The 26,040-nt window shown below is 42.5% G+C and overlaps 3 protein-coding genes across 5 annotated transcripts in view; 2 read left to right on the top strand and 1 right to left on the bottom strand.

Annotated features, from left to right (window-relative positions):
- Positions 1–26,040, bottom strand: part of LOC308326732 (relaxin receptor 1-like) — a 98,541-nt gene that overhangs the window by 55,087 nt on the left and 17,414 nt on the right. The window lies entirely within an intron of this gene.
- On the top strand, positions 2,947–5,124 carry LOC308327046 (terminal uridylyltransferase 7-like; the record flags this gene model as incomplete). The annotated part of the gene is made up of 1 exon (XM_080780181.1): positions 2,947–5,124. One exon carries the CDS (start codon positions 2,947–2,949, stop codon positions 5,122–5,124), a length of 2,178 nt encoding a protein of 725 aa, XP_080636307.1.
- LOC308327045 (terminal uridylyltransferase 7-like) lies at positions 15,079–16,392 on the top strand (the record flags this gene model as incomplete). The annotated part of the gene is made up of 1 exon (XM_080780180.1): positions 15,079–16,392. One exon carries the CDS (start codon positions 15,079–15,081, stop codon positions 16,390–16,392), a length of 1,314 nt encoding a protein of 437 aa, XP_080636306.1.

The following is a 26,040-nucleotide window of genomic DNA, read 5'->3' as shown; positions in this document are numbered from 1 at the left end:
TTGGATGAAAACGAAAACGAAAAAGACTGTTGGAAATGTATTACCCTTTATATCCTTTCATGGGAGCTTGGAACCCTCTTCATGCGAACCCGTCTTCCATTCACTCCGAGCACGACTCTAAACCCCATTGCAGAGTAATTATTTGCCCCTGTAGCATTCGATGAATCACTCCCATCCTTTTATGTAACACTTTTATCAAGTTCAAAGGAAAGGACGAATGAATGAACATCATTTTTGCCAGCCAACTTCAGAGAACGGTTAAAGTTGCACTATAACTTCCCCGTTCTACCCCAGATTTTAATCTCCGGTGCAAATGCTGAAATTTGGACCACCAACCTAATAGAACCTTGACCTGAAAAACTTTGAAGACCCCTGATTTACACCAATACTTCAATGACTTTGATCTGTCCTTGGCCCCCTTCTTTATCCCCCATCTATACACCATAAGGGCGCATTCGGAAATAGCGCACTGAGTGCACTGTGAAATGCTAACTATTAGGCGCTCCAACGCAGTATTTCCGAAAGCGCTCCAAATGTCTTTATTGAAATTAGTCAAACTACAAGCTCACAATGTGTCATCCACCTGACTTAGGACACTAGAGTTGTGGTTAAAAGCTTTATTTGAATATAACATTTGCATTTAACAACATTTAACATATTCCCACCTTTGGCATAGATGTACGCCAATTGAATTAATCTGATCTAGCGCCATTGGTGTAGAATATATGGCAATGGCACTAGCAGCTGGTCCAGCCGGCTCCATTCACTGCTATGTATTCCAGTGCAAGGTTTGAAACCGTCCATGAAAGTGTCATGGCGTACCATGATGTCAGTGGCATCTCTTCCTTCTGTAACGACCCTTGGGAGTATGAATCCAGTCTAATAAGATGTTGTGCAATGCCTGTACTTGGAGGTAGAGCTCTCCACGGGTCCAGAAAAATGGTTCTGAAAATATTTTCAAATGGTTAAACCAAACTCGAGTGGATCCGTGACAATTTTGTCCGATTCCGACCCGTTCCGAGATTTCTTTCAAATGGCAGCGCCGAGCCCGACTGAGATCCGATTATTTCCGACATTCCGAGAGTCCCGACCCAGCCAGGCAAATGTGGACTATATGAAATAATATAGCGGACGTATTGACCAATTACCATTTTATGATTAAAGCGCGCGAGAGAGAAAGAGAGAGACACAGACAGAGGGAGAGGTTCCCTGCAGGCTGCGCGCTGCAGCAGATGGTGAGAGAGACTCTTCTCATTAGACTCTTCTCATTCGTGTGCGCATTTAAAATTAACCAAACGAAACGGATCATTTGTTTTTTTACACACAGAGTTTTAGCAGAAGCAGATGCATATACCGGTCTTGGCTGATTGGAAAATTAACAAGGCGCGAAACTCAATGCACTTGAAAAAGCTCCTGCTTTGCTCTCTTCTTTATCCACGTGTGGGGATACGCACTGTCGCACGAGTTGTCATGGTTGCTTTAACCTTCTTATATTCATTTGATTTGAGCTTTGCTAGTTTGTTTCACCTCGTTGAGGTCAACACTGTTGTCGGGATCCGTGATCGTGATATAAAGTATAATTGCACAATAATTGTGTTTTCATTCAAATCAGTGCAAGGCAAACTGAGGATGGGGCTTGCATTGCGTGGTACGTCTTGCGCTGCTGATCCTAAACCAGCATAATCAGCACACGTAACACAGCCGTTCATGTCACTGAAATACTAACCTGATCCTAGGTCAGCCTAAATGATCACACTTCAAACTGAACTTTTTTCCCCCGTTTTTCTCATCCGCAGCGCTGTGCAGCATGAGCGCACAGTGGACAGAGAGAGAGTATACAGTCAGATTGGCACACAATCACACACTGATTGAAATTGTATTAAAGGAGAATTCCATGCTAGAATGCTTTCTTACCTTTCTTTGTAGTTGTTACATCCCCACCAAAGAGGTCCAGGTGTTTTTTTGTGCAAGAACTCCTTATTTTCTATTTCCCCTACCATAAGCCCTCAATGAATTGCATTGCATTGAATGGGAATTGAATGGGGTGTTATGCTAATTCGCTTATTTCCATCTAAATAAGTAGTAAAGTGTGCCGCTTGGGATATTATTTACATTATGAAGAGAGGATATATACAAAGAAATTATAATTTTGAGCGATGGAAATAAGCGAATTAGCACAACACCCCATAGCCCCATTCAATTCCCATTCAATTAATTTAGGGCTTATGGTAGGGGAAATAGCCAATAAGGAGCTTTTGCACAAAATAACACCTGGACCTCTTTGGTGGGGACGTAACAACTACAAAGAAAGGTAAGAAAGCCTTTTAGTATGGAATTCTCGTAACATTTGCAACAACAAAAAAGTACAGACAGTACACACACACGTTACACACAGTAGCCTACGGGTCTTCTCGGATCCACTTGGACATTACACATAATGATTGACAGACCCGAAATCCGCGGGGGATACGTCCGATTCCGACCCTGCCTGAGTGATTGGGCTAAAACACGGCGGGGGACCCGGTGAAGAGCTCTACGTAGAGGCCTGCCACTAGCCATGTGGAACTCCATATTTGGGGAAATATTTGATGTTGCGTGGAACTCCACATTTGGGCAGATATAGTTATGATGACGTCATCATCACAACCATGTAAGTATTTTAAAGAGATTTGTCAATGAGACCAAATTGAATTCAAGAATGATGTATTTGATGAAGCTTCTCGTGATTAATAGTATAATATTTAGCTCCCTTTAGTTTTGGGTGTATATGCACATAGCATTCCAGTAGCAACAGGAGCAATAGGCAATTAATTATCCTTCGAAACAGCGCCTCGGAGCAGTTTAGGTCAAGCGTGTCTTCCTCGCTCAAGGACGCCTCGACACAAGCAGGAAATTGATTCCCAAGTGGCCACTCTACCGCATATACAGACAGACATGAGGGGTATGATGGCAGATGAGGTGGAACGCTGGAGGTTCCAGCATCAAGGACAGAGATACGCCCCCACAACTGATGGAGGTCACCAAGCCAAGAGGAAGTTAAGAGGAGGTCAAGTCAAGCCAAGTCAAGAGGAAGCCTTAAGTGTTTTCGAGGCTGGCATGGCAAGGCCTGCACATTACCATGTCAGCTTCAAGAAGGCAAGAGATAGCCCTCCTTTACAGATGATGGACTTCCCCTACAATGGCTCTTTACAGACTATGGACGTCCCTTACAATCACCCCTTACAAAGGATGGATGTCCCTTACAACCGCCCCTTACAAAGGATGGATGTCCCTTACAATCACCCCTTACAAAGGATGGATGTCCCTTACAATTGCCCCTTACAAAGGATGGATGTCCCTTACAATTGCCCCTTACAAAGGATGGACGTCCCTTACAATTGCCCTACACAGAAGATGAATGACCCTTATAGTCACCCCTTACAGAACAGGGTTATCCCTTCCAGCCGCCCTTCACAGAAATGGGATGGCTTCCAGCAGCGGTTCCCTGTCACCGAGAACAATCAAGGGCCCATCAAAGATTTCTCGCAGCAGCAGTACTGGAGGAGAAACCCGCTTGGAAAGGACCACCTGAGGGAGGACAGGGAACAGGGAAAGAGGTACTCTGCTAATAGCACTGCTTACAGCTCATTCGGAAGACGACGAAGGAACCAAGATTTTGTGGACGAGAACAGGGGTCCAGTGTTTGACGAGTCTCAGCTGCCCTCTGGGAAAAACTTGGTCACACCTACCTCTACGGTTGAAGAGGAGCTGACTCCTGTCATTATGTCACACACACCTCTAGAGAGAGACTTGGATAAAGATGAGGGCATTGAAGTCAAGAATGAAAAACAAAGTGGCCTGCACTATGAGTTCACCAGCCAAGTGTTTACTCAAGGCAAGTCCCTCTTGGCTGTGTGCTGCTTATGTAAAAATAACGGCCATCTGCAGAAAGACTGCCCGGAAGATTTCAGGAACATGGCAATGGAACCCTTGCCCCAAATGACACCAGCATTCTTGGAAACCCTCAACTATGTTTGTGAGCAGTGCTACGAGGACTTTTCCCCTGACAAACGTGAAATGGACAGAGAGAGAGAGAACATTGTTCATGACCTGGAAAACTTTGTCAGAAGGGAGTTTTCAAGGGCGAAGCTGTGGCTATTTGGATCGTCCAAGAATGGCTTTGCCTTTACACAGAGTGACCTTGATATCTGCATGGTGATGGAGGGACAAGCGACCTCAGATGGTCTGGACTGCATTGGGATCATCGACAGCCTGGCAAAACTACTGAGGAAACACCCAGGTCTGAAGAATATTCTGCCTATCACTACAGCCAAGGTGCCCATTGTCAAGTTCATCCATGTCCACACAGGGCTTGAGGGAGACATCAGTCTCTACAACACCCTGGCCCTGCACAACACCCGCCTATTGGCATCATATGCTGCTATCGACAAGAGAGTGAAGATCCTCTGCTATGTAATGAAGGTCTTTGCCAAGGTGTGTGACATCGGAGATGCGTCCCGTGGCAGCCTCTCGTCCTATGCCTACTCGATCATGGTCCTGTTCTTCCTCCAGAAGAGAAACCCACCGGTGATTCCTGTGCTGCAGGAGATTTATGATGGAGCCAAGAAACCAGAAGTTCTGGTTGATGGTTGGAACATCCATTTCTTTGATGATTTGGAAGCACTGCCTAAACAGTGGCCTCAGTACCGATTGAACACTGAAACGGTGGGGGAACTGTGGCTTGGCCTGCTCCGCTTCTACACAGAAGACTTTGACTTCAAGAGGCATGTTATCTGCATCCGGCAGAAAGCCTGTCTCACAAAAAAAAAAAAAAAACAGTGGACCTCCAAGTACATTGCCATCGAAGATCCATTTAACCAGAATCACAATCTGGGTGCTGGACTGTCATGGAGAATGACTAACTTCATCATGAAGGCTTTCATCAATGGCAGAAGGGTGTTTGGATCACCAGTCAAAGTCTCCCATGACATACATTATTTCTTCGATCCTGAGATTCTCACTCAAGGACAGCTGGCCCCAAACGACCGCTGCTGTCGAAACTGTGGAAAGATAGGTCACTTCCTGAGAGAATGTCCCATGCGTAAGACATCCATGCAGCGGAGGCCCCTGGGGAACAACCTGTGAGAAAGGCTTGAGTCCACAGCCAAAGAGAGGATGTCACAGAAGAGCGGGCGTTGGAGGAGACCGAACGAGAAGCGACACTGTTCACAATTTCCTAATTCCCAGGGAGAGAGGTTGGAGTCTGCGGGCGATGCCAAAGAGCAGACGAGACACAAGTCTCGGCAATTTACTAATTCCTGTGTGGATCACATGCCCACATTAATAAAGACTGAGTGCAATACTGAGGCACTAGAGGAAATGTCAAAATGGTCAACTGGCAAAGCCACGTTGCCAGTGGCTTAACTTGAAGCAATTTGGGGCAATTCATTTTTTGACGGAATGGCTCTGTAGGAGTGTCAAAAAGAGGGACTGTTTGAATTTCTGTATCCGTTTGTTCATCCAGTGTTTATATCACAAACTGCTGGACTAATAAGCACCAAATTTGTTTGTTCATGCTGCCAGAAGGCCAAGGAAGTACATTCAGGCATTTTTCCCGCACCTTTTACAATTATTTACATATAACAATTGTATGATGGAAGTGATGGAGTTTGGATGAAATATGGCGTAATACATCATCATATCAGTTACAATGGATGCCACATGAAGGCAAAGAACCACATGGGAGCTACATCATTATTAGATCTGTTTTTGACACTAGGGTGCTGGATTTTGAACTCTATTAACTTTGAGCAGGAAGCTTGTAGAAGGCTTCCATGTCATGACATTTCCTAAATGTGTCATGTATACACGTGTCTCATTAATGTTCCAAAACATTTTTTTCTGGAAACAAAAGATGACTATATTACACAATGAAAGCAAGGTGATTTTACAGTCAAATTGATCGTCTCGCCCTCTCTCCTGACACTCACATGTCAGACCATCTGCGGAGGCCGTTTGATTTTTGTAATCCTAATGAACACATTTGCATTAATTATCTCTAGCTGCTAGCTATGTGAGAGAGAGAGAGAGAGAGAGAGCGTGTGACAGCAAGGCTGCATACCTTAAATTGTAAACTTAACTTAACAGTCCAGATAAGATGCAATTATAGAAAGGCCTCATGTGATCAAGTGTCTCTCTCATTTCAACTCACTGAACAACATCCTACGTGTTTGTTTATCCATTTTTAACTGAAGAGTTTAGAAATGTAACCAAATGAAGACATGTTGCTGTGACATGTTTGTGTAAACACTGCCCTTTCACTGTGAAATTGAATGAACATAGTGGATGGACAATCAAATTAAGGACAAGACCGTGAGGTATAGGGAAGAAGTTATGTCGTCTACATAGGTCTGTTTCTGGGGTGGTGGTGACATCATAGAACTTATCCCTTGGTAAACTTTCAGCTGACAGAAGTAAATCTAGAAAAAAGTACATTCAAAGTGGAATAAACCTACATCAACTTTAAGCACTGCACATCATTTTGGACTTTGTTTTAAACATACTGTTGCAGGAGCTCAGGTAGGGTAGGCCTATATGTTCTTTCTCTAACCAAATGGAGTATTCCTGTGAGTGGTGAGTATTTCAATCAGACCTGTTGCGGAAATATAGGGATGTGAATCCCTATTAGGTGGGTGAGACCGTGTTTGGCCAGAGGGTGACGATCAACGGTCAGTTTGATAGCAACATGAGGCGCAATATTGTAGGCAAAAGTCACGTTAGGGTTAAATAGTCAGCAAGGAACTGTTACTATAAGACTTACTATGCCTTAACTTTTTCTCTGCCATCTTCGTTTAGAAAAGTAGTTAGGCTAACGGTACTTACTGGTGCTATCTACGCGTATGTTCGTAGACAACCATATACTCCATATATGAAAGCGCCGTCTGTCTGTTTACCTTTTAGCATTGCTCCGGTTAATATGGAGAGCCTCCGTCCCCACCAGCTATGGGATTTTTAAATTCATTTAAACTATTGGTGTTATGTGAATATAACGCAGACATAAAGTGACACATTTATTTTTGTTCCCCGAGTACCATCTGTAGGTCCCAACAAAGAGATTGGACCAATCACAGTGAACTACTCAAATCAGCTAAAGCTGCTAAACCAATCACAACCCAACCCAATAAACATTAACTTATAAAGCTCAAATTAGTATATCTGCTCATCAGTGGTGATGTGTAGGCATTGTTCAATATGCATATCGTTGCTGTCGGCCAGAAACCGATTAACTCCATATTTTAACTGTATTAGTAAATTAATGTCCTACTTCTACTAACAACACAGAGTCACATACCTGACATAATTGCCGGGCTGATTTGTTTATTTCTTTTATTATTATTATGAGTCATGACGCAATGTTAAGATGATCCTATGGTATTTTCGGTAGAACAAAATACTTCTTTGATCCATGGGGATGGAGTGACATTGGGACTTCGACACTATGTCACCTGTTTCCCAAACAGTGGGTTGGGAATCCATTTTAGTATCCCTTCTTAAAGTTTTTCATTAATCATATTTATTTCTAAAGATCACACATTTGCATAAATTGATTTTTTTTAAAACATTTGGGAATTTCACAAATAAAAGATTAAAATAAATTCCCTAAATTAGAAAACAAATGAAAATAGCAGATCTGGTATTCTCACTAGTTTATTGGGTCTCCCGGCTAAACATCTAAGTTCTCTTTTGGATGTTGAGCTAATAGGTTTGGGAACCACAGTTGCTCTATGTCAAAAAGACTGGGAAGTCATGTGTTGGTAAAGCCAACTCCACACTGCCCCGACGCCGGTCGGCTGTCGCCAGTCGCAAGCAGGTCGGCAGGAGACTCCCGATGAGAAGCTCTCGTCGCTTGCCTTCCATATCGCCTTATCGACACGTCAAAACCGTCCGGTCGGTTGCTGATTTCCATGTACCATGTTGTAGTGATGAGGGGGGTAAATGACTCCACTGTAGAGGGGACTTCTATCGGCTCGTCATGTTTCAGGGCTGAGTACTGGTGTAGTGTGAATTAGATACCATATTCTCATGTTTCAGGGCTAACTACTGGTGTAGTGTGAACTAGATACCATATTCTCATGTTTCAGGGCTAACTACTGGTGTAGTGTGAACTAGATACCATATTCTCATGTTTCAGGGCTGACTACTGGTGTAGTGTGAACTAGATACCATATTATCATGTTTCAGGGCTGACTACTGGTGTAGTGTGAACTAGATACCATATTATCATGTTTCAGGGCTGACTACTGGTGTAGTGTGAACTAGATAGTAGATACCATATTCTCATGTTTCAGGGCTGACTACTGGTGTAGTGTGAACTAGATACCATATTCTCATGTTTCAGGGCTGACTACTGGTGTAGTGTGAACTAGATACCATAGTCTCAATATCAACTCTAATAAATAAGTCCCATTTAGTCCCGCACCATCCCGCAATTGTATCGTTTAGTCCCGATAAACCAGCAATATTTGCATTGAGATGACAAAAAGAACACATTCACCCAACCCAGCTGCTGAGATTGAGCAGGCGTGCACGAGAGTTGCACAGTCACAGATAGATGGGAAGCGACTGGACATATATTATAGGTAGGCCTATTATGCTATATATATTATATTATATTCTCCCTTTGCACAATGTAGTAGACGGGACTTCCTGGTTCTGTAAGCCCCGTCTCTTCACTTCCGGCCCATCCACAGTGCATTGATTTCGCTGCATTTCTACGGACAATATTATTATTTTCTCGTCACTGGTAAATTCTGTAAGTACGTTTAAAAATTACTTTTATTTGTATGGTTCATTAATATACCTTTCGTTTTTATCGGAATTGTTTTATCGTGTGTTTATTTCCAAAGAGAAATGATGTGGATTCAGGGCCAGATTAACCCCCATGAGTGCCCCTGTGCAGATCATTTTTAATGCCCCCCCCCCCATAGCGTGGGCACGACCAACCCCGAACACATGGAACACAATAAGGTATAGGCAAATAGTACAACTTCACTGGAATACAACTGGCAACCATTGCAATAAATTACATTGTTTTTTTTTTTTTTTTACCAGTAAAATGCATTTCAGAAATGCGACTCTCGCGCCAGAGCAAAGCGAGGGCGCAGATTATTTTTTTTTTAATGGCATTTTCTGGCCATTTCTTGGGCATTTTCCGGGCACCAAAACCATCTGGGCACTAGGGACATGTGGGCACCAGGACAACTGGGCACTAGGGACATATGGGCACTAGGGACCTGTGGGCACCGGGACATGTGGGCACCAGGACAACTGGGCACTAGGGACATGTTGGCACCTGGACAATTGGGCAGTTGTCCATGTGCCCACATGTCCCTAGTGCCCGTTTCCAGTTTGGGAAACACTGACTGTTCTATCTGCAAAAGTTTTTCAGAGGCAGATCTCACCAAGTCGCGCGCCAAAATTTTGGGGGCCCTTGGGGGACATTTTGGGGGCCTTTACAGCAATTTCACATGAGAAATGTACCATCTGATGTTATTTATATTATGAACTTCTTCCCTCCATTAACAGTGTTTATAAACTTTTTATAAAGGGCAGTTTAGTGCGCTGCACTGTGCTGCAGCAACACTGCCTGAATTGAATTGAAATTGACTGTGGCTGGCCTGGCCTGAGCTTAGGAGAGATTGTTTTTGCTGCGCTGGTTGTGGCTGGCTGGCCTGACCTGATAAAAAAAAAAAAAAAAAAAAAAAAAAAAACTTGTTTTTTTTTTTTTTTGTTTTTAATATGCCCCCCTTGCCACATGCCCCTGTTCAGCTGCACATAGCGGCGGATGGTTAATCCGGCCCTGTGTGGATTGCTACTAGGCGGTAGGCGGTACTAGGCGAATTGGCTGTGCACACTGCTACTGTAGATTCTAAGGTAAACCTTTTATTATGCTACAATCTGTTTAATAAGCTAACGTTTGTTAAGTGTTTTTATCAGTGGTGTCTTTTAAGCTTTTGGGGCTTTATTTAATGTATAAATAAATATACATCAAAATAAACGTTTACTGTTAGAGCAAGGACCCGTTTGGGGAAGCACCCTATGATGGTTTAATTTGTTTGTGCATACTGCATATACAGCATATCATCATGAGACATCATCACGTTTGTTAGACCTAGACTCGTTTGATAATGACAAAGAACACGTTAGCAACATTAGCATCATCATCATGACATTTAGCATCACAGATTAGCTCCGTCTGAAGCCAATCTCTCATATAGCCATTAATAAACGGTTTGCATAATTACAGTACATTCAAGCACAACTCAATACAACAACTGTTAACTGTGAATTCAATCAATTCATCATAATGATAAATGATGTTTGTGTTTGTGATGTTTTATAATGTTATGCCAAATATGTTCAGTATGTCTGCTTTTTCCACCACTGCCTGCATCTGATCACAGATAAATGTATTTATCTGTACAAACACTCTGTACTTTATTATTATTTTATTATTTTCTCATGAAGGCTACCTGGTTGTGGGTCCCTACACACAGAAACAGGGTTATTAATATTTGAATAATAAAAAAAAGATCTACAAGACCACATTGCATTGTGACTTGTGAGCATGTAGATAGCCCAATTTCACCTTTTGTCATGCAATAATAAGAGTATGTAGGCCTTATAATATGAAAAAATAATAATAAAGTACAGAGTGTTTGTACAGATAAATAAATTTATCTGTGATCAGATGCAGGCAGTGGTGGAAAAAGCAGACATACTGAACATATTTGGCATAACATTATAAAACATCACAAACACAAACATCATTTATCATTATGATGAATTGATTGAATTCACAGTTAACAGTTGTTGTATTGAGTTGTGCTTGAATGTACTGTAATTATGCAAACCGTTTATTAATGGCTATATGAGAGATTGGCTTCAGACGGAGCTAATCTGTGATGCTAAATGTCATGATGATGATGCTAATGTTGCTAACGTGTTCTTTGTCATTATCAAACGAGTCTAGGTCTAACAAACGTGATGATGTCTCATGATGATATGCTGTATATGCAGTATGCACAAACAAATTAAACCATCATAGGGTGCTTCCCCAAACGGGTCCTTGCTCTAACAGTAAACGTTTATTTTGATGTATATTTATTTATACATTAAATAAAGCCCCAAAAGCTTAAAAGACACCACTGATAAAAACACTTAACAAACGTTAGCTTATTAAACAGATTGTAGCATAATAAAAGGTTTACCTTAGAATCTACAGTAGCAGTGTGCACAGCCAATTCGCCTAGTACCGCCTACCGCCTAGTAGCAATCCACATCATTTCTCTTTGGAAATAAACACACGATAAAACAATTCCGATAAAAACGAAAGGTATATTAATGAACCATACAAATAAAAGTAATTTTTAAACGTACTTACAGAATTTACCAGTGACGAGAAAATAATAATATTGTCCGTAGAAATGCAGCGAAATCAATGCACTGTGGATGGGCCGGAAGTGAAGAGACGGGGCTTACAGAACCAGGAAGTCCCGTCTACTACATTGTGCAAAGGGAGAATTGTGTCACGGACACTTCGCACAGGTTCGCAGCACTGCGCACATGAACGGTGGGGGGGAGAGGGAGAGATAGAGAGAGAGAGCGTGCCAGTACCTGTGGAGTGCGCCTATGCATGCGCTTTGCTCCGTGTTGCCAGATTCTGTGAGTGAAACAAGCGACAAGGTCTATGAAAACAAATCCAAAAGAAGAAACTAGTTTCACTACTTGAGCCCTATTACATCAGCTATTTTTTTAAACGAATCATGAAATCAAGCCAAAATAAGCAACTATACACTTCAGAAATAAGCACAAAATACAAAGGCTACAAAGCAACAGGCAACTACTGTATGAATATTAAGCTATGTTACAGGAAAACTAGCCCGAAGTCGCTTATAATAAGCAGAACTGGCAACAGTGCAAACCAGCGCTGGTGGCTGCTTTCTGCAATTTGCCTTAAGGCGAGTGATATTTTTTATTAAAAGGTTAAAGCTGTATTCCGATAGCAATCATTGCTGTGTTCAGTAACCAGGGTCTAGCTGTCTCTCCAGCAGTAAATAATAAGAAATCACCATAAATGTTTTTGTAAAAAAAAAAAGTACATATTTAGCCACTTGTTCGAATGCCCCCATCCGCTGTCAAAAAAGCTTAAATTGTTATAACGAAAGAAAGCAGCAAATTAAACAAAATTTACGCTGATCTTTTACTTTCTCTAATAACAAACTAAAACATGATTTGGTTTAAAAAAAACAAAAGTTGTCCTTTAAGCTGAATCCTTGGGCATTCCTAGTGTGCATGTGCAAAATAGAATCAATTCAAACGCAATCTGATCACTGACAATATGAAGGACCATCCTACCGTCTTTGCATTGGTTGCTCAATGCCGTTGTCTTTACACGTAAACGTTATGTCATTCAGTTTTAGCAACTACATTGCATTTAGATATCTTGCATTTAGCTGTCACCAGTAGAACTGACTTTAGGACGGTCCATCGTATTGGGATGAAATTGTAGGTTATCATGCCAGCATAAGTTTGTTTCACTGCTGATCTAGCCCCTACATTGAATTCAGTATCAGTTGGCAGAGATGATTTATCGTCTGGCTACACAATACTATTGCCACCTCAACTTTAACCAGCCGTCTATCTATGGTGGGGAAAGCACTTTCTTTCCCACTGTGCCACACAGCAGGCTGCAAGCCTGTCCCCTAAACGTTGAAATACCTCTTTGATATTTGTAGGGATTTGGTTTTAAATGAATAGTTGTATGAAAACAATCACACCTGTGTGAAGTGAGTGGTGCAACTCCGTGTGGGGGTCCCAGACCCACAGGAACGCGCCCAGGGTTCCGGCGAGCTGGAAATGGTTGAGAAATGACAGAGTTACCGTGTGGGGGTCCTTCTACTGAACTGTACTGTTACTGTACTGTACTGTCACACCCAAAATCATCATATATACAGTTAATGTGTGTGGGTGTGGGTGTGTGTTAGGCTGCACAACAGTGACACTTCTTTGTTGTGTGTGTTGAAAACTAACCAACCAAGTGCTATTTTTGTGCTCGTACACAGCCAGCCAGGGACAGACAGACAGACCCAGCCAGGGACACAAAGCTGTCTATAGGAGTGGTTGCACACTCAAAAATATATATTTTATGCATTTTTTATTTCATAGTGTATTTGGTTGATGTTTGGATCCTCACCAAAATAGTGAAAATATAGGACTCACCAAAAGAGACCGCATCTGCCTCATTGGGCACGTGGGTGTGATTGCAAACCATATACACAAGACTCCAATTCATGATCTAACATAGGAATGGAATACGTCTGACAAAATATCCACCTGAATTTTTGAAAAGTGAAAGTTTGTCATCTTATAAATTGCGGCTTTCTTTCACAAGAAATTAGTTTTGCAATGATAATGCATTACATGATAATGCAATTCGTTTGGGGACTCTGGTCGTGTGATACTACAGTTGCATCTGTGCAAGCATGAAATTGATGCTTGCACAGATACATCTGTAGTATCGCACGATCAGAGTCACACCGCCACATTCTGTATCAATTCTGAGATCACAAACTCCCCTGAAGCAAGACTAAAATTGCAGTTATTGCATGGACATAACATCCTTTCAAAGGCTAAACTATGATGATAACCGATACACAGATGTAACATTGACATAGTGAAGAACTAAATTCCACAACGAGGAGGCTGGGGATATGGAGGGAGTTTGTTCACAGGCAAGCTGCAGAGGAGGTGCTGAGACCTTTGCTAAGCGCTCTGCTTAAAAAGACAATTCAACCATTAGGATTGCGGGAATATGAGTGTGTAGTGAACATCTTAACTGCCATAATTGCCTGAACTATCATGATGCTCGATCACGATGTGTTGAATAGATTCTAAATTCTTTCAAATTTTGACATGCCATTTAATTCTCCCTATACAGCAAAGCAAAGTTCTTTGTTTACCCAGGGAAGTGGACTAAGCTCGAGATGCTTGTTTACAGCCACAACCTGCTCATAGAACATTTCATGGTAGGGGTTCAATGCCTTGCTCAAGGGCACTTCAGCGGTGGTAATTTTAACGTGCCGGTCGGGGGATTCGAACTGGCGACCTTCCGGTATCAAGACCGCTCTGCAAACCATTCGGGCACCGCTGCCCTACAGTCCCTCTGTATAGGGACTTAATACGTTACACTACTCTGTTGCTCAGGCTTAACGAGCAAGCAATAACGAGCAATAGGTCACAGCTGGAAAGAGGAGAAGACATCAACTCTGTATGCACAATTCAACTGTGATTGCAGATGAATTATAACCTGACTCTGCCAGATGGGGGCGGTATTGGGTAACCATGTTCCCCAACACAGGATCCATCTGAGATCGCTCAGGGGATTGAGCTAACACCGAACAGCTCCAGTTCGAACCAATCAGCGTGAGCTAAGGGCGGGATATGTGCAAAACCGGATGTGACGCTATATAGACACGTCAATATGATTAGTTGTGTTTGCACGCCCACACGGTGATAGACAGACGGTCCCATCCAATCATCTACCAAGTATCTTGAAAAAGAGGAACAGCCCTGTCATTGAATTTGCTCCCGAGATCCCAGATCCCAATAAGCTGTGAAACTAATTTGTGTAGCAAGCTTCTTGGATCTGGCAGCGTCAGGTTAGATGAATTAGGCTACTGCTTGCTACATTAAGAGTTAACATTGGGTCTGGAAATCATCAATCATGCTGATGTCATAATGACGCCACGCTGGTGTCCAGTCTCCATCGCAAATTAAGGGAAAGATAATTTAAACTGTGTTGACACTGGTCAGATATGTGTCGTCACATGCAGGCCACATAAAAATAAAAGACAACTAGTCCCACCACCTTCTAGACAGAAACAGGCAAAGTCATCAGTGAGGTTTCATGAACAACTGGTCCCACCACCTTCTAGACTGAAACAGGCAAGGGCATCAGTAAGGCTTCATGCTGGCATGTCAACACATGCATACATATAACCCATACAAATACTGAAATTTTAATATTCTACCTGCTCCATGGAAGAGTCAGGAAGGGCTCGCCATGCCAAGGCAGGAGGTCGGAATAGGAGTAATATGGGAAATGAGACAGAAAGCTGGAGGATCCTGGACCAAGGACAGGGATTCTGCCCCCAAACCGACGGAGGTCACCAAGCCAAGAGGAACCGGGGCAAGCCGTACACCACCAGCCCTAAGAGGAGGGGTCGCAGGTCACCGATGACACCTAAATTCATGAAAACTCTCAACTATGTGTGTGAGCAATGCTATGAGGACTTTGCCCCTAAGAAACTGGAAAGGGATGTGAGAGAGTACATTGTTCACGAACTGGAGAACTTTGTTAGAAGGGAGTTTCCAAGAGCAAAGCTGCGGTTGTTTGGATCATCTAAGAATGGCTTTGGATTTAGACAGAGCGACCTTGATATCTGCATGGTGATGGAGGGACAAGCAACCTCAGATGGTCTGGACTGCATTGGGATCATTGAGAACCTGACAAAATTACTGAGGAAACACCCAGGTCTGAGGAACATCTTGCTAATCACTACAGCCAAGGTGCCCATTGTCAAATTCATTCACGTCCACACAGAGCTGGAAGGAGACATCAGTCTCTACAACACCCTGGCCCTGCACAACACGCGCCTATTGGCAACATATTCTGCTATCGACAAGAGAGTGACGATCCTCTGCTATATCATGAAAGTTTTTGCCAAGATGTGTCACATAGGGGACGCGTCCTGTGGCAGCCTCTCGTCCTACGCCTACGCGATCATGGTCCTGTTCTTCCTCCAGCAGAGAAACCCACCAGTGATTCCTGTGCTGCAGGAGCTTTATGAAGGAGAAGAGAAACCAGAAGTGCTGGCTGATGGTTGGAGGAACATCTATTATTTTGATGATTTGGAAGCACTGCCTAAACAGTGGTCTCAGTACAGATTGAACACTGAAACGGTGGGGGATCTGTGGCTTGGCCTGCTCCGCTTTTACACAGAAGACTTTGACTTCAAGGAGCATGTTATCTGCATCCGGCAGAAAGCCTGTCTCACCAAAATTGCAAAACAGTGGACCTCCAAGTACATTGTAATGGAAGATCCATTTGATGTGAGTCATAATCTGGCCACAGGGCTGTCGCGGAGAATGACCAACTTCATTATGAAGGCTTTCATCAATGGCAGAAAGGTGTTTGGGACACCTATCGATACATATCCTCATCAATACACAGATGAGATGGAGTATTTCTTCGATCCCGATGTTCTCACTAGGAAGTTCAAGCACAGGAACAGAACAATGACTAAACACAACAAATTAATTTATGGTACATCATGTCAACAAGAGAGGTAATTAAACTCTAAACTGTGTGTGTGTGTGTGTGTGTGTGTGTGTGTGTGTGTGTGCGCACACACACGAGTGAATGCCGCAAACCACTGGACTGACCAACTTAGTATCTCCTTTAGTATTCTTTTTTCAATAGTTCAATAGTTTTATAGTTATCTTTTTTAATGTTTAACTTTATAGTTAAAGTCAATGAGACTGGAGGATGAGAAACAGTTTAAACACTTCTACCCTATTTTATTTTTTTCAGCCATTCAAAAAATTGCCGATCTACAAGCTGACGTGCCGTGATGGACAGTGTTGTCAGCTTTCAGATCCGCTAGATTTGCAAAGAATGCCACATAGACAAATGTTATAGGTGTCCCCTGGAACCAGATCTTGTGTTGTCAAGTGTAGCAGTGGCTCTCAGCCTCAGCCTGATGGCCTCATAAGTCTAATATCCCCCTGAGTCATAGGGATATCCCTTTGGCTTAGTGGTTAAGATGTTGGCTTTCCATGCGGGAGACCCGGGTTCAATTCCAGGGTATTACACAATGCACAGAAAAAAGTGAGAGAAAAGAGAAAGGCTCACATGACAAAAACACCAGAATGTCCTGTTTGTGACGCTGTTATAAATGACTGTAGTGGTTCTCATAGTGGTTCTCAAATGATCTTTGCACAATAATTTTTCAACAGTGGCTGCCTGTTTCCTTTCACAGTATGTTGGTTGAGTACTTATGTCGAAGCAATTTTTTTTATTTTTTAGTATTAAAGTTTTTTAGTATTAAAGTTTAATTGTCACACAGTATAAGTGCATACAGGCTGCACAGAAACGTGCCAATACGCTGTATTATCTTATACTGCATGTTGATTAGTTCACTGTTGAGTGAGAAAACAATATTGCACATTAAAGGGATATTTTACTTTCAAATTAAAAAAACATAAAAAAAAGATATTCAAATATATTCAAAAGGTAATGGAAAAATCACGGCCGCCTCGTCCTTTATATTAGAGCATTCCAATGCATGAGGGGGCCATGATTTTGCCATGACATTTTTCATTAATTTTTTATATATATTTTGTTAATGTTTATTTTATATTTTATATTTTATATTAAATAAATGAAGTGCCCCGACTCACATTATGGGAACCCTCTACTGACAGATGATGACGCATGAAGTCCGAGATCGACGTGGGATCCATGCCCCGTGTCTTGTTTTTTGTTAATGAAAGTCTTGATATGATACTGCAACCCTCGGGTCCTGGCATCACCAGCCATGCAATTCAATGGAGCGTGCTGAATCACCACTTGACACAAAATGTCCCAGAAAGTCATCATAGTTATTTTGTACTGCTGTGGGTAATAGTATCATTGGGGTACACGAGATTAATGAATATAATATAATAGAACTAACAGAACAGTATTTAGTAATTTAGTAGACGCTGATTGTGTTTCGGCTTGGATCAATAGAACTAATGTAGTTCTGGATTTTTTTTTTTAAACATTTTTTAATGACATACCAGTGCTCACGGCCAGTAGTGTGTTCTACCGTTACGCGCTAGTACTGTATATACGTAGTGAATGTGAATGATCCAGTGTTTTGCGGATCGACGTGAGGATACATTTTTCTTTTCTTGCTATGCAGCAGTTGAGAGCAGTTGAGGAGAGCAACTATGCATTCCATTAAGCACCACAACTTATGCAGCTGCTGCTTTTGCATCAAAGCCCTAATGATAATAAAAATCAAGTGAGGGGAGCTCTTGTCATCATACATCATCTTATTCTCAACCAATGGCACATCTCCCACCCAATCACGCCGGCCAATCACAATTTCTCACTTTTGTCGTCAATGTTGAGTTTACACACTGTCTTCAATGTTTTATTTGTGTTTACACAATGTTTGCGTTTACACACTTACATCTTCAATGTTTGACACTCAAATCTGGATATAGAAGGGGCTATAGCGCCACTCAAAAATGAAACCGTTTTGAAACCCTAACACAGAACAGTTGTTTAATCTGTACGCTGCAGCAGCCTAACTAACAAAGTCGACGTTTGACACATTTGAATAATGTCAGACTCCAATTACAAATAATTGCCATTTAATTTTCCAATGCAAATAATCAATTTTACCAATACTAAGTACTTGTGCATTGTATTTAGCAATTTTAAGAAAAAAATGTAAAGAGGCGTTTAATAACTTTTCCATTCCATATAGGCCTAGCTCAATCGATAAATGTGTGTAATCTCCGTTTTCATGTCAAGGTTTGGGTTTGTCCATACGTGTTAAAATACAATGTCCATGTATTTGCCAGAGAAATATTGTGTTTACTTATTTATATCCATAATAATAAATATTATTGGCTCGGTAGTCCAAGCCTGGCAGTGTGCCGCGGGATCGACTCCCAATCCCAACGGCCTTTACTGCATGTCACCCCCCCCCCCATCTCTGTCCCCCATTTCCTGTCAGCCTACTGTGAGAGACAGAAAGTCTGGACACTACATTTTAAATTCTGGCTCCAGCATATTGAATAGTGATGGCCTACCATGCCTTTTTAACTACTTTCATCATGTTATGTTATTTGTACACCACACTGTTGTTACATTATTGTTTTTATGAATGTAAGAAATTGATTACATCTATATCGTAATTTCTTTCTGGTGCTCCTTAATTTTGAAATTGGTAGCACCGTTGCTACCAAGGAGAAAAGTTAATTTCGAGCCCTGCGATACTCTCTCATTTTCACACGTTCACAGAATAGAAGAGTGAGCTACTGTACATCGTCCACAGCAGGACTGTTGTGGAGTTGAAAATCTACTTTTAGTAGCGTAATAAAACATCCAGAACCTCCCACACATTGTCTGGGACAGGTCTGCCTTCCTATACATAACCTTTTTATGCACCACATACAGCATCTTGAACAAACTCACAGAAATTGTGCTCTCTAAACTCTTTAATACCTATGTACCTATTATAGTACCTCTATACCTGTTGGACCGCTTTGACGTTAGTTTCATTTTTGAGCTACTGTACCTAAACAAACAGTGAAAACGCTAAAATACAGCGAGAGGGCAATGCGTTTCTGCACCACACTACATCAGTGGCTGATGACTGCTGGTATAGAGGGATATGATGGCTATAGGCTACTTTTTTGTTTTTGGTGTGCGTTTACGTGCGGTACATGCCTTCAAGGCAAATATTGCTGTATTCTCCATGCATTTACAGATAAACTTCCTCATTAGTGCAGGCAGTCACATGCAGGGACTACTTTTATGAATACATTATTTTTGTTGTGCAATTCTTATTATACAGTAATAAACTAGGTTTAATTGGGATACTAGTTGCCATATTTGGAAGTTGATTCATAAAAGCAATATAGCCATACAAGGCCATGTAGCCAGTAGCCACTATGAAAGGCTCCATACTAATCCATTGCCTGAGATAACATTGCAATTCTATTCTAAATAAAGCTTAAGGGTTTAGAATCAGTTTCAAGGAATTGAAATTACTTCTTCCTTGTTTGCTTAATATTACTGTCCAAAATACCTAACCCACATTCAACCTTCTGGCCATTCGATCACAATCAGGATTACATAACTGGCTAATTTATTGAGAATGAAAAAAATGTGAGTCCTTTTTCCACCCCTGGGTGTAGGCATTGCCCTCGCTGTGTACAAACAAAAACATTAATTGATTTCAAATCCAATATAAACATGCATAAGGAAACCAGGGTAAGTTTGTGTGTACAGAGCAGCAGGGACTTGCAGCAGCTCAGCATGGCGCAGGCTGCAGATTTATAATTTCATTTTTCCAATTGTTATTCACCCGAGCACGAAGCAGAATCCCAAACAGCGATCACCACTCAAGTGAATCTGGCAACCTTTCAACTAACATTGAGCCTGTGGTCTGTGGTCCACGTCTTGTCATCAATTTCAAAGCAGACAATCAAAACACAGGGGAGGGAGCACACACCAGCGTTGATGTGGTGCTGACCATGGCAGGAAGGCTCGTCTTGATGCAAAAACCCCCCCAAAAAAACTTGGACCCCCATCTGAAAATATTTGGTGCCAGATACCCCCATAAGAGAAGATGTGTTAAAATACATTCATATTTTTTTATTACAATTTTCAATAAGAAAAAGCAGATCTATGAGCTGTTTTTTTTAAATAGCCTTAAGTATTAAATAGGGTTAAAGTGGTGAAACTGGTTGTGATGCTATAATGAATACATTGAAATAGCCTTAAGTATTAAATAGGGTTAAAGTGGTGAAATTGGTTGTGAACTTGTGATGCTATAATGAATACATTGAAATAGCCTTAAGTATTAAATAGGGTTAAAGTGGTGAAATTGGTTGTGACGCTATAACGAATACATTGAAATGTAGCTTTTAGCGTAGGTTCAATAAGGAAGATCTTAACCAACGCATTCATTCGGCCATCATTATCTGTTCTCAAATCCTAGCAATCTGCAGCAGCCAATCGGGTGATTCGACTCCGCCTTTAAATATCTCTGCCTCTGACACCTCTCCATTCTCCTTTCAGTCTGCAACAAGCAAGATGTGCTCTCGCTGTGCTCCGTGGCGTACACACTCAGTGCTCACAAGTGGCAGCTCACTAGCTGCATGCCTGCCCTCTTTCAAATATTTTTAGCTGGGGCTAAGTTCAGAACTGCTGTTCTCGAAGAACTTTACCTCACTTCCTCCATGCGGCCTGCTCTCATCAAACAGCCTCCTGCAGCCTATTCCAATCCAACAAGCTGACTTCATTCCTCCCAGATGCATTGTTTGCCTGCTTCAATTCCAGCTTTCAACAGTTTGTAGCTTAATGCCATTATGAATTATTTTTTTTGCTCTTACTGCTGCTTCAACCAATGTTATTTATCATGCCTGCAATCCAGCTAATGCTAACTACCATGCTGCATATACAGCTATTGTCATGCCTGCACCTAATGCTATCTATAGCTACTATATCATGCCTAAAATTCAGCTAATTCTTAACTCATGCCTGCAATTTCAATTCTACCTTTATTGCTGTTTACATGATATCACAGCTAGAGCTACTGCTCTAAAAATATAGGTTACAAACGTAAACCCAGTTTCATATCAAGAGATGGCAGAGGAGGAAATCATTTATTTGCATGCATGTCTGTCTTGAGTCAATGAATCTCCTGTGAGCTATCAAAGTGCAGTTGTTTAAATATTTTAATTTCAGGTTTCGCAAACATGTTCCAATGCTAACTTGATCTTTCATTTCAGGCCATGTTTCAGCTGCTAACATGTTTTTACCATTTTAGGTCATGCTCCACTTGCTGCTGCAGCTATAATGTCTCATTATTTCAGGCCATGCTGCTGCTGCTGCTATGTTTTTCATCATTTTAGGTCATGCTCTACTTGCTGCTGCTGCTGCTGCTGCTGCAGCTATAATGTCTCATCATTTCAGGCCATGCTGCTGCTGCTTACATGTTATCATTTTAGGTCATGCCCCACTTGCTGCTGCTGCAGCTATCATGTCTCATCATTTCAGGCCATGCTGTTGCTGCTTACATGTTATCATTTTAGGTCATGCCCCACTTGCTGCTGCTGCAGCTATCATGTCTCATCATTTCAGGCCATGCTGTTGCTGCTTACATGTTATCATTTCAGGCCATGCTGCTGCTGCTTACATGTTATCATTTTAGGTCATGCCCCACTTGCTGCTGCTGCAGCTATCATGTCTCATCATTTCAGGCCATGCTGTTGCTGCTTACATGTTATCATTTTAGGTCATGCTCCACTTGCTGCTGCTGCAGCTCACGTCTCATCATTTCAGGCCATGCTGCTTACATAGTTTTATCACAGGCCATGCTGCTGCTGCTTACATATAGTTTTATCACAGGCAATGCTGCTGCTCTCATGACATCTTATCATTTCAGTCAATGCTGCTGCTATGCGTTCTCTAATTGCTTCAGGTCCTGCTCCAGATGCCACTAAATCAGCTGCCATCATTTCAGAATGCATTTCATCCTCAGCCTGCTGCAAGCCCGCTAATCATCTCAGCTATGCTGCTGCCATGAGTCTCCTCAGCCTGCTGCAAGCCTACTAATGATCTCAGCTATGCTGCTGCCATGAGTCTCCTCAGCCTGCTGCAAGCCTACTAATGATCTCAGCTATGCTGCTGCCATGAGTCTCCTCAGCCTGCTGCAAGCCTACTAATGATCTCAGCTATGCTGCTGCCATGAGTCTCCTCAGCCTGCTGCAAGCCTACTAATCATCTCAGCTATGCTGCTGCCATGAGTCTCCTCAGCCTGCTGCAAGCCTACTAATCATCTCAGCTATGCTGCTGCCATGAGTCTCCTCAGCCTGCTGCAAGCCTACTAATCATCTCAGCTATGCTGCCGCCACAAGTCTCCTCAAACTGCTGCAAGCCCGCCAAACATCACAGCTACTTCATCTGCTACTGCCACGAGGTCGGTCTTCTCTGCCTGCTGCAGGCCTGCTGATCATCTCAGCTACGCTACTTCAACTGCTGCCGCCATGAGTCTCCTCAGCCTGCGGCAAGCCTGCTAATCATCTCAGCTATGGTACTTCATCTGCTGCTGCCACGAGGTCGGTCTTCTCTGCCTGCTGCAAGCCTGCTAAAAAGTCCCATTTACGCTACTTCAACTGCTGCTCCCATGAAGTCTGTCTTCTGAGCCTGCCGCAAGCCCACTAATCATCTCGGCTACGCTACTTCAACTGCTCCTGCCATGGTTCTGTCTTCTCAGCCTGCTGCCAGCCTGCTAAAAATCTCATCAACCTCTAATGCTGCTACCACAAGGTCAGTCATGATAACAATGCCAACTGCATCGCTCCTTCACCTTGAGCTAATGCTTCAACTACTGCAAAAGGTTAGTCAAGAGCCTGCTAACACGTGCTGACTACATTGCTCCTTCAGCTTTTGCTAAATCTGCTAAAGTTTCAGTTGGTCATGAGCCTGCTAGCACATGGCGACTGCATTGCTCCTTCAGCTTCACTTCAACTAATGCTTAAACTGCTAAAAGGTTAGTCATGTGCCGACGTCATTGCTAATAGCCCTCAGATAAAGTCACTGTCTGCTGCCAACATAATGGCCATGCTAAAGCAGAGCACTAAATTAGCTACTGGACTCAATGATCATAATAATGCTTATTCATCAGCATTCTTTGATATTCTGCTTTGTGCTTCCTTTCCATGTCCGGCTTCCTGCATGGTGAATGATCAATGCTAATGGAAAATGAGTGCCGTTCATCTCGGAAGACTCGGATGCTGGAATGGTCAGGTTTGCAGCCAGGCCTCGTCTGTCGTCAATCAATGCATCAACGACAGTACCTCGGTGGCATACAGTACATGCCAATGCTATAATCATCAGCTGCAATCAGTCTCATTGGTATTTCATGTATGTCATTCATTGCTTGTTGGTGCCACAAAGTTTCAGTGTCCGTTCACCATTCTGCCCTTTATTTTAGTATTGCATATTCAAGTATGCTGTCTCGGCTCACTCAAGCCTTATGGCACCTTGTCGTATCAAGATTGGTGCGTTTCAAATCTGCTCAATAGAGGCAAATTGCATAGGGAACCCAAGCTGTTATTTGGTAGTCAGTTTCTGGTCTTCAGCTGCTCATTATGCAGCTCCTTTTATAGGTTTTTTGGGGATATTTCTCAGGTTAGCCTTCTATTGTTGGCTTTGCTGCATATCTCACCGAAGCCTTCAGCGTATAGCCTATTCGTTAAGATCAATTTCGTATTCAGCTACATATAGCTGGTCATGGTCGCTCATGCTATTAAGTCATTTCTGGCTAAATTTGCTTCAGGCCTTAAATGGCTCTCATACGTCTGACTTTGCCAATCTGTTTAAACTAGCTTCATGCCTTGAGATCATTTGCATATACAGCTTCATATAGCTGGCGGTGGTTGCTCATGCCATTAGATTCAAATAATGAATGGCCTCTGGTCTCAGTCGGCTATCTTGCTTTATAAATATCGCTTCATGAGTCCAAATTTGTCACACTCGGCTTTAACATGCCTTGTTTCATAGCTGGTTGCTCATGCTAAGAACAGTTGCACATACAGCTTCAAGTTCATACAGCTGGTTGTTAATGCCGAAGATCAGCTGCATATAGGCAATAGCTGGTTGCTCATGCTAAAGAACAGTTTCATATTCAGCGTCATATAGTTGGTTGCCCATGCTAAAGAACAGTTTCATATTCAGCGTCATATAGCTGGTTGCCCATGCTAAAGAACAGTTTCATATTCAGCGTCATATAGCTGGTTGCGGGGCACGGTGGCACAGTCGGTAGTGCTGTCGCCTCACAGCTAGAAGGTCCTGGGTTCGATTCCCGCTCGGGACGCTGTGGGTGCTGGCGGCGTGTTTCCTCCTCCGCGTCATCAGTGCCCATACCCGAAGGTGGGGTTGGCGAAAGGGCCTTTCTGTGTGGAGTTTGCATGTTCTCCCCGTGTCCCCTAGGGTAGATACCCTCACAAAAACATGCAGTAATCCTGGTCTCTAAACTGCCTCCCCCTGGCCAGCTGGGGCGCCTGATGGAGGGGAAAGGAACTGGTTGGAATAACGTGTTCCTTCCACGCGCTACGTCCAACCAGGGAAACTCCCCCTGTCAGGTGTAAAGGAGCAACTTGGACACTCAAGCATGAAGGAAGCATGAGTTAAGTCCGTTGCTCTCCCCAGGTTGGCGGAGGGTGTGTAGAGCCCAGGATCACATTAGATGATTGACACAGGGGTGAAAAATGTGTTACAAAATCGTGGGTTAAAAATATATTAAAATATAGCTGGTTGCTCATGCTAAAGAACAGTTTCATATTCAGCGTCATATAGCTGGTGGCCCATGCTAAAGAACAGTTTCATATTCAGCGTCATATAGCTGGTTGCTCATGCTAAAGAACAGTTTCATATTCAGCGTCATATAGCTGGTTGCTCATGCTAAAGAACAGTTTCATATTCAGCGTCATATAGCTGGTTGCTCATGCTTAGAACAGTTGCATATCCAGCGTCGTATAGCTGGTCGCACATGCCTAAGATCATCTGCATATACAGCTTCATATAGCTGGTGGCTCACGCCTTATAACAGTTGCATACAGCTTCTATAGCTGGTTGCCCCATGCCATTAAATGCAAGGTCAATTCCAGCCTTGCTAACCTCAGGTCTTAGACGACCATCTCGCTTTCATGCTTCCTAAATCGTCATTCTGCATATAGCTGGTGGTGGTCGCTCAAAGTAATCGTAGTTTTCCCTGTTGCTTCATGCTGTCTAAATTAAAGTATCATTTGCCATATTCTGCTTCATTTCAGGTCTCACCTGCCTCGGTAAGACTTATTTTGGGGGTTCTCCCTATTAAAAGCTAATCTTATTTAATAAATGCATTTGGAGTCTAATCCCCAAAATAATGCCATAATTTTGCCTTTGCCATTTTGCTAAACTGCTGCCAAAATCTTTCCAATAAACATTTGCTATTCCATATTGGTGTGTTCTCTCCTTTATTGAAATGTAGCTTTTAGCGTAGGTTCAATAAGGAAGATCTTAACCAACGCATTCATTCGGCCATCATTATCTGTTCTCAAATCCTAGCAATCTGCAGCAGCCAATCGGGTGATTCGACTCCGCCTTTAAATATCTCTGCCTCTGACACCTCTCCATTCTCCTTTCAGTCTGCCACAAGCAACCCACCT

This window comes from Protomyctophum bolini (genome assembly GCF_963924005.1).
Source record: "Protomyctophum bolini genome assembly, chromosome: 13".
NCBI lineage: Eukaryota > Metazoa > Chordata > Actinopteri > Myctophiformes > Myctophidae > Protomyctophum > Protomyctophum bolini.
The sequence above is the reverse complement of the archived record's forward strand: the minus strand, read 5'-3'. Positions and strand labels throughout refer to the sequence as shown.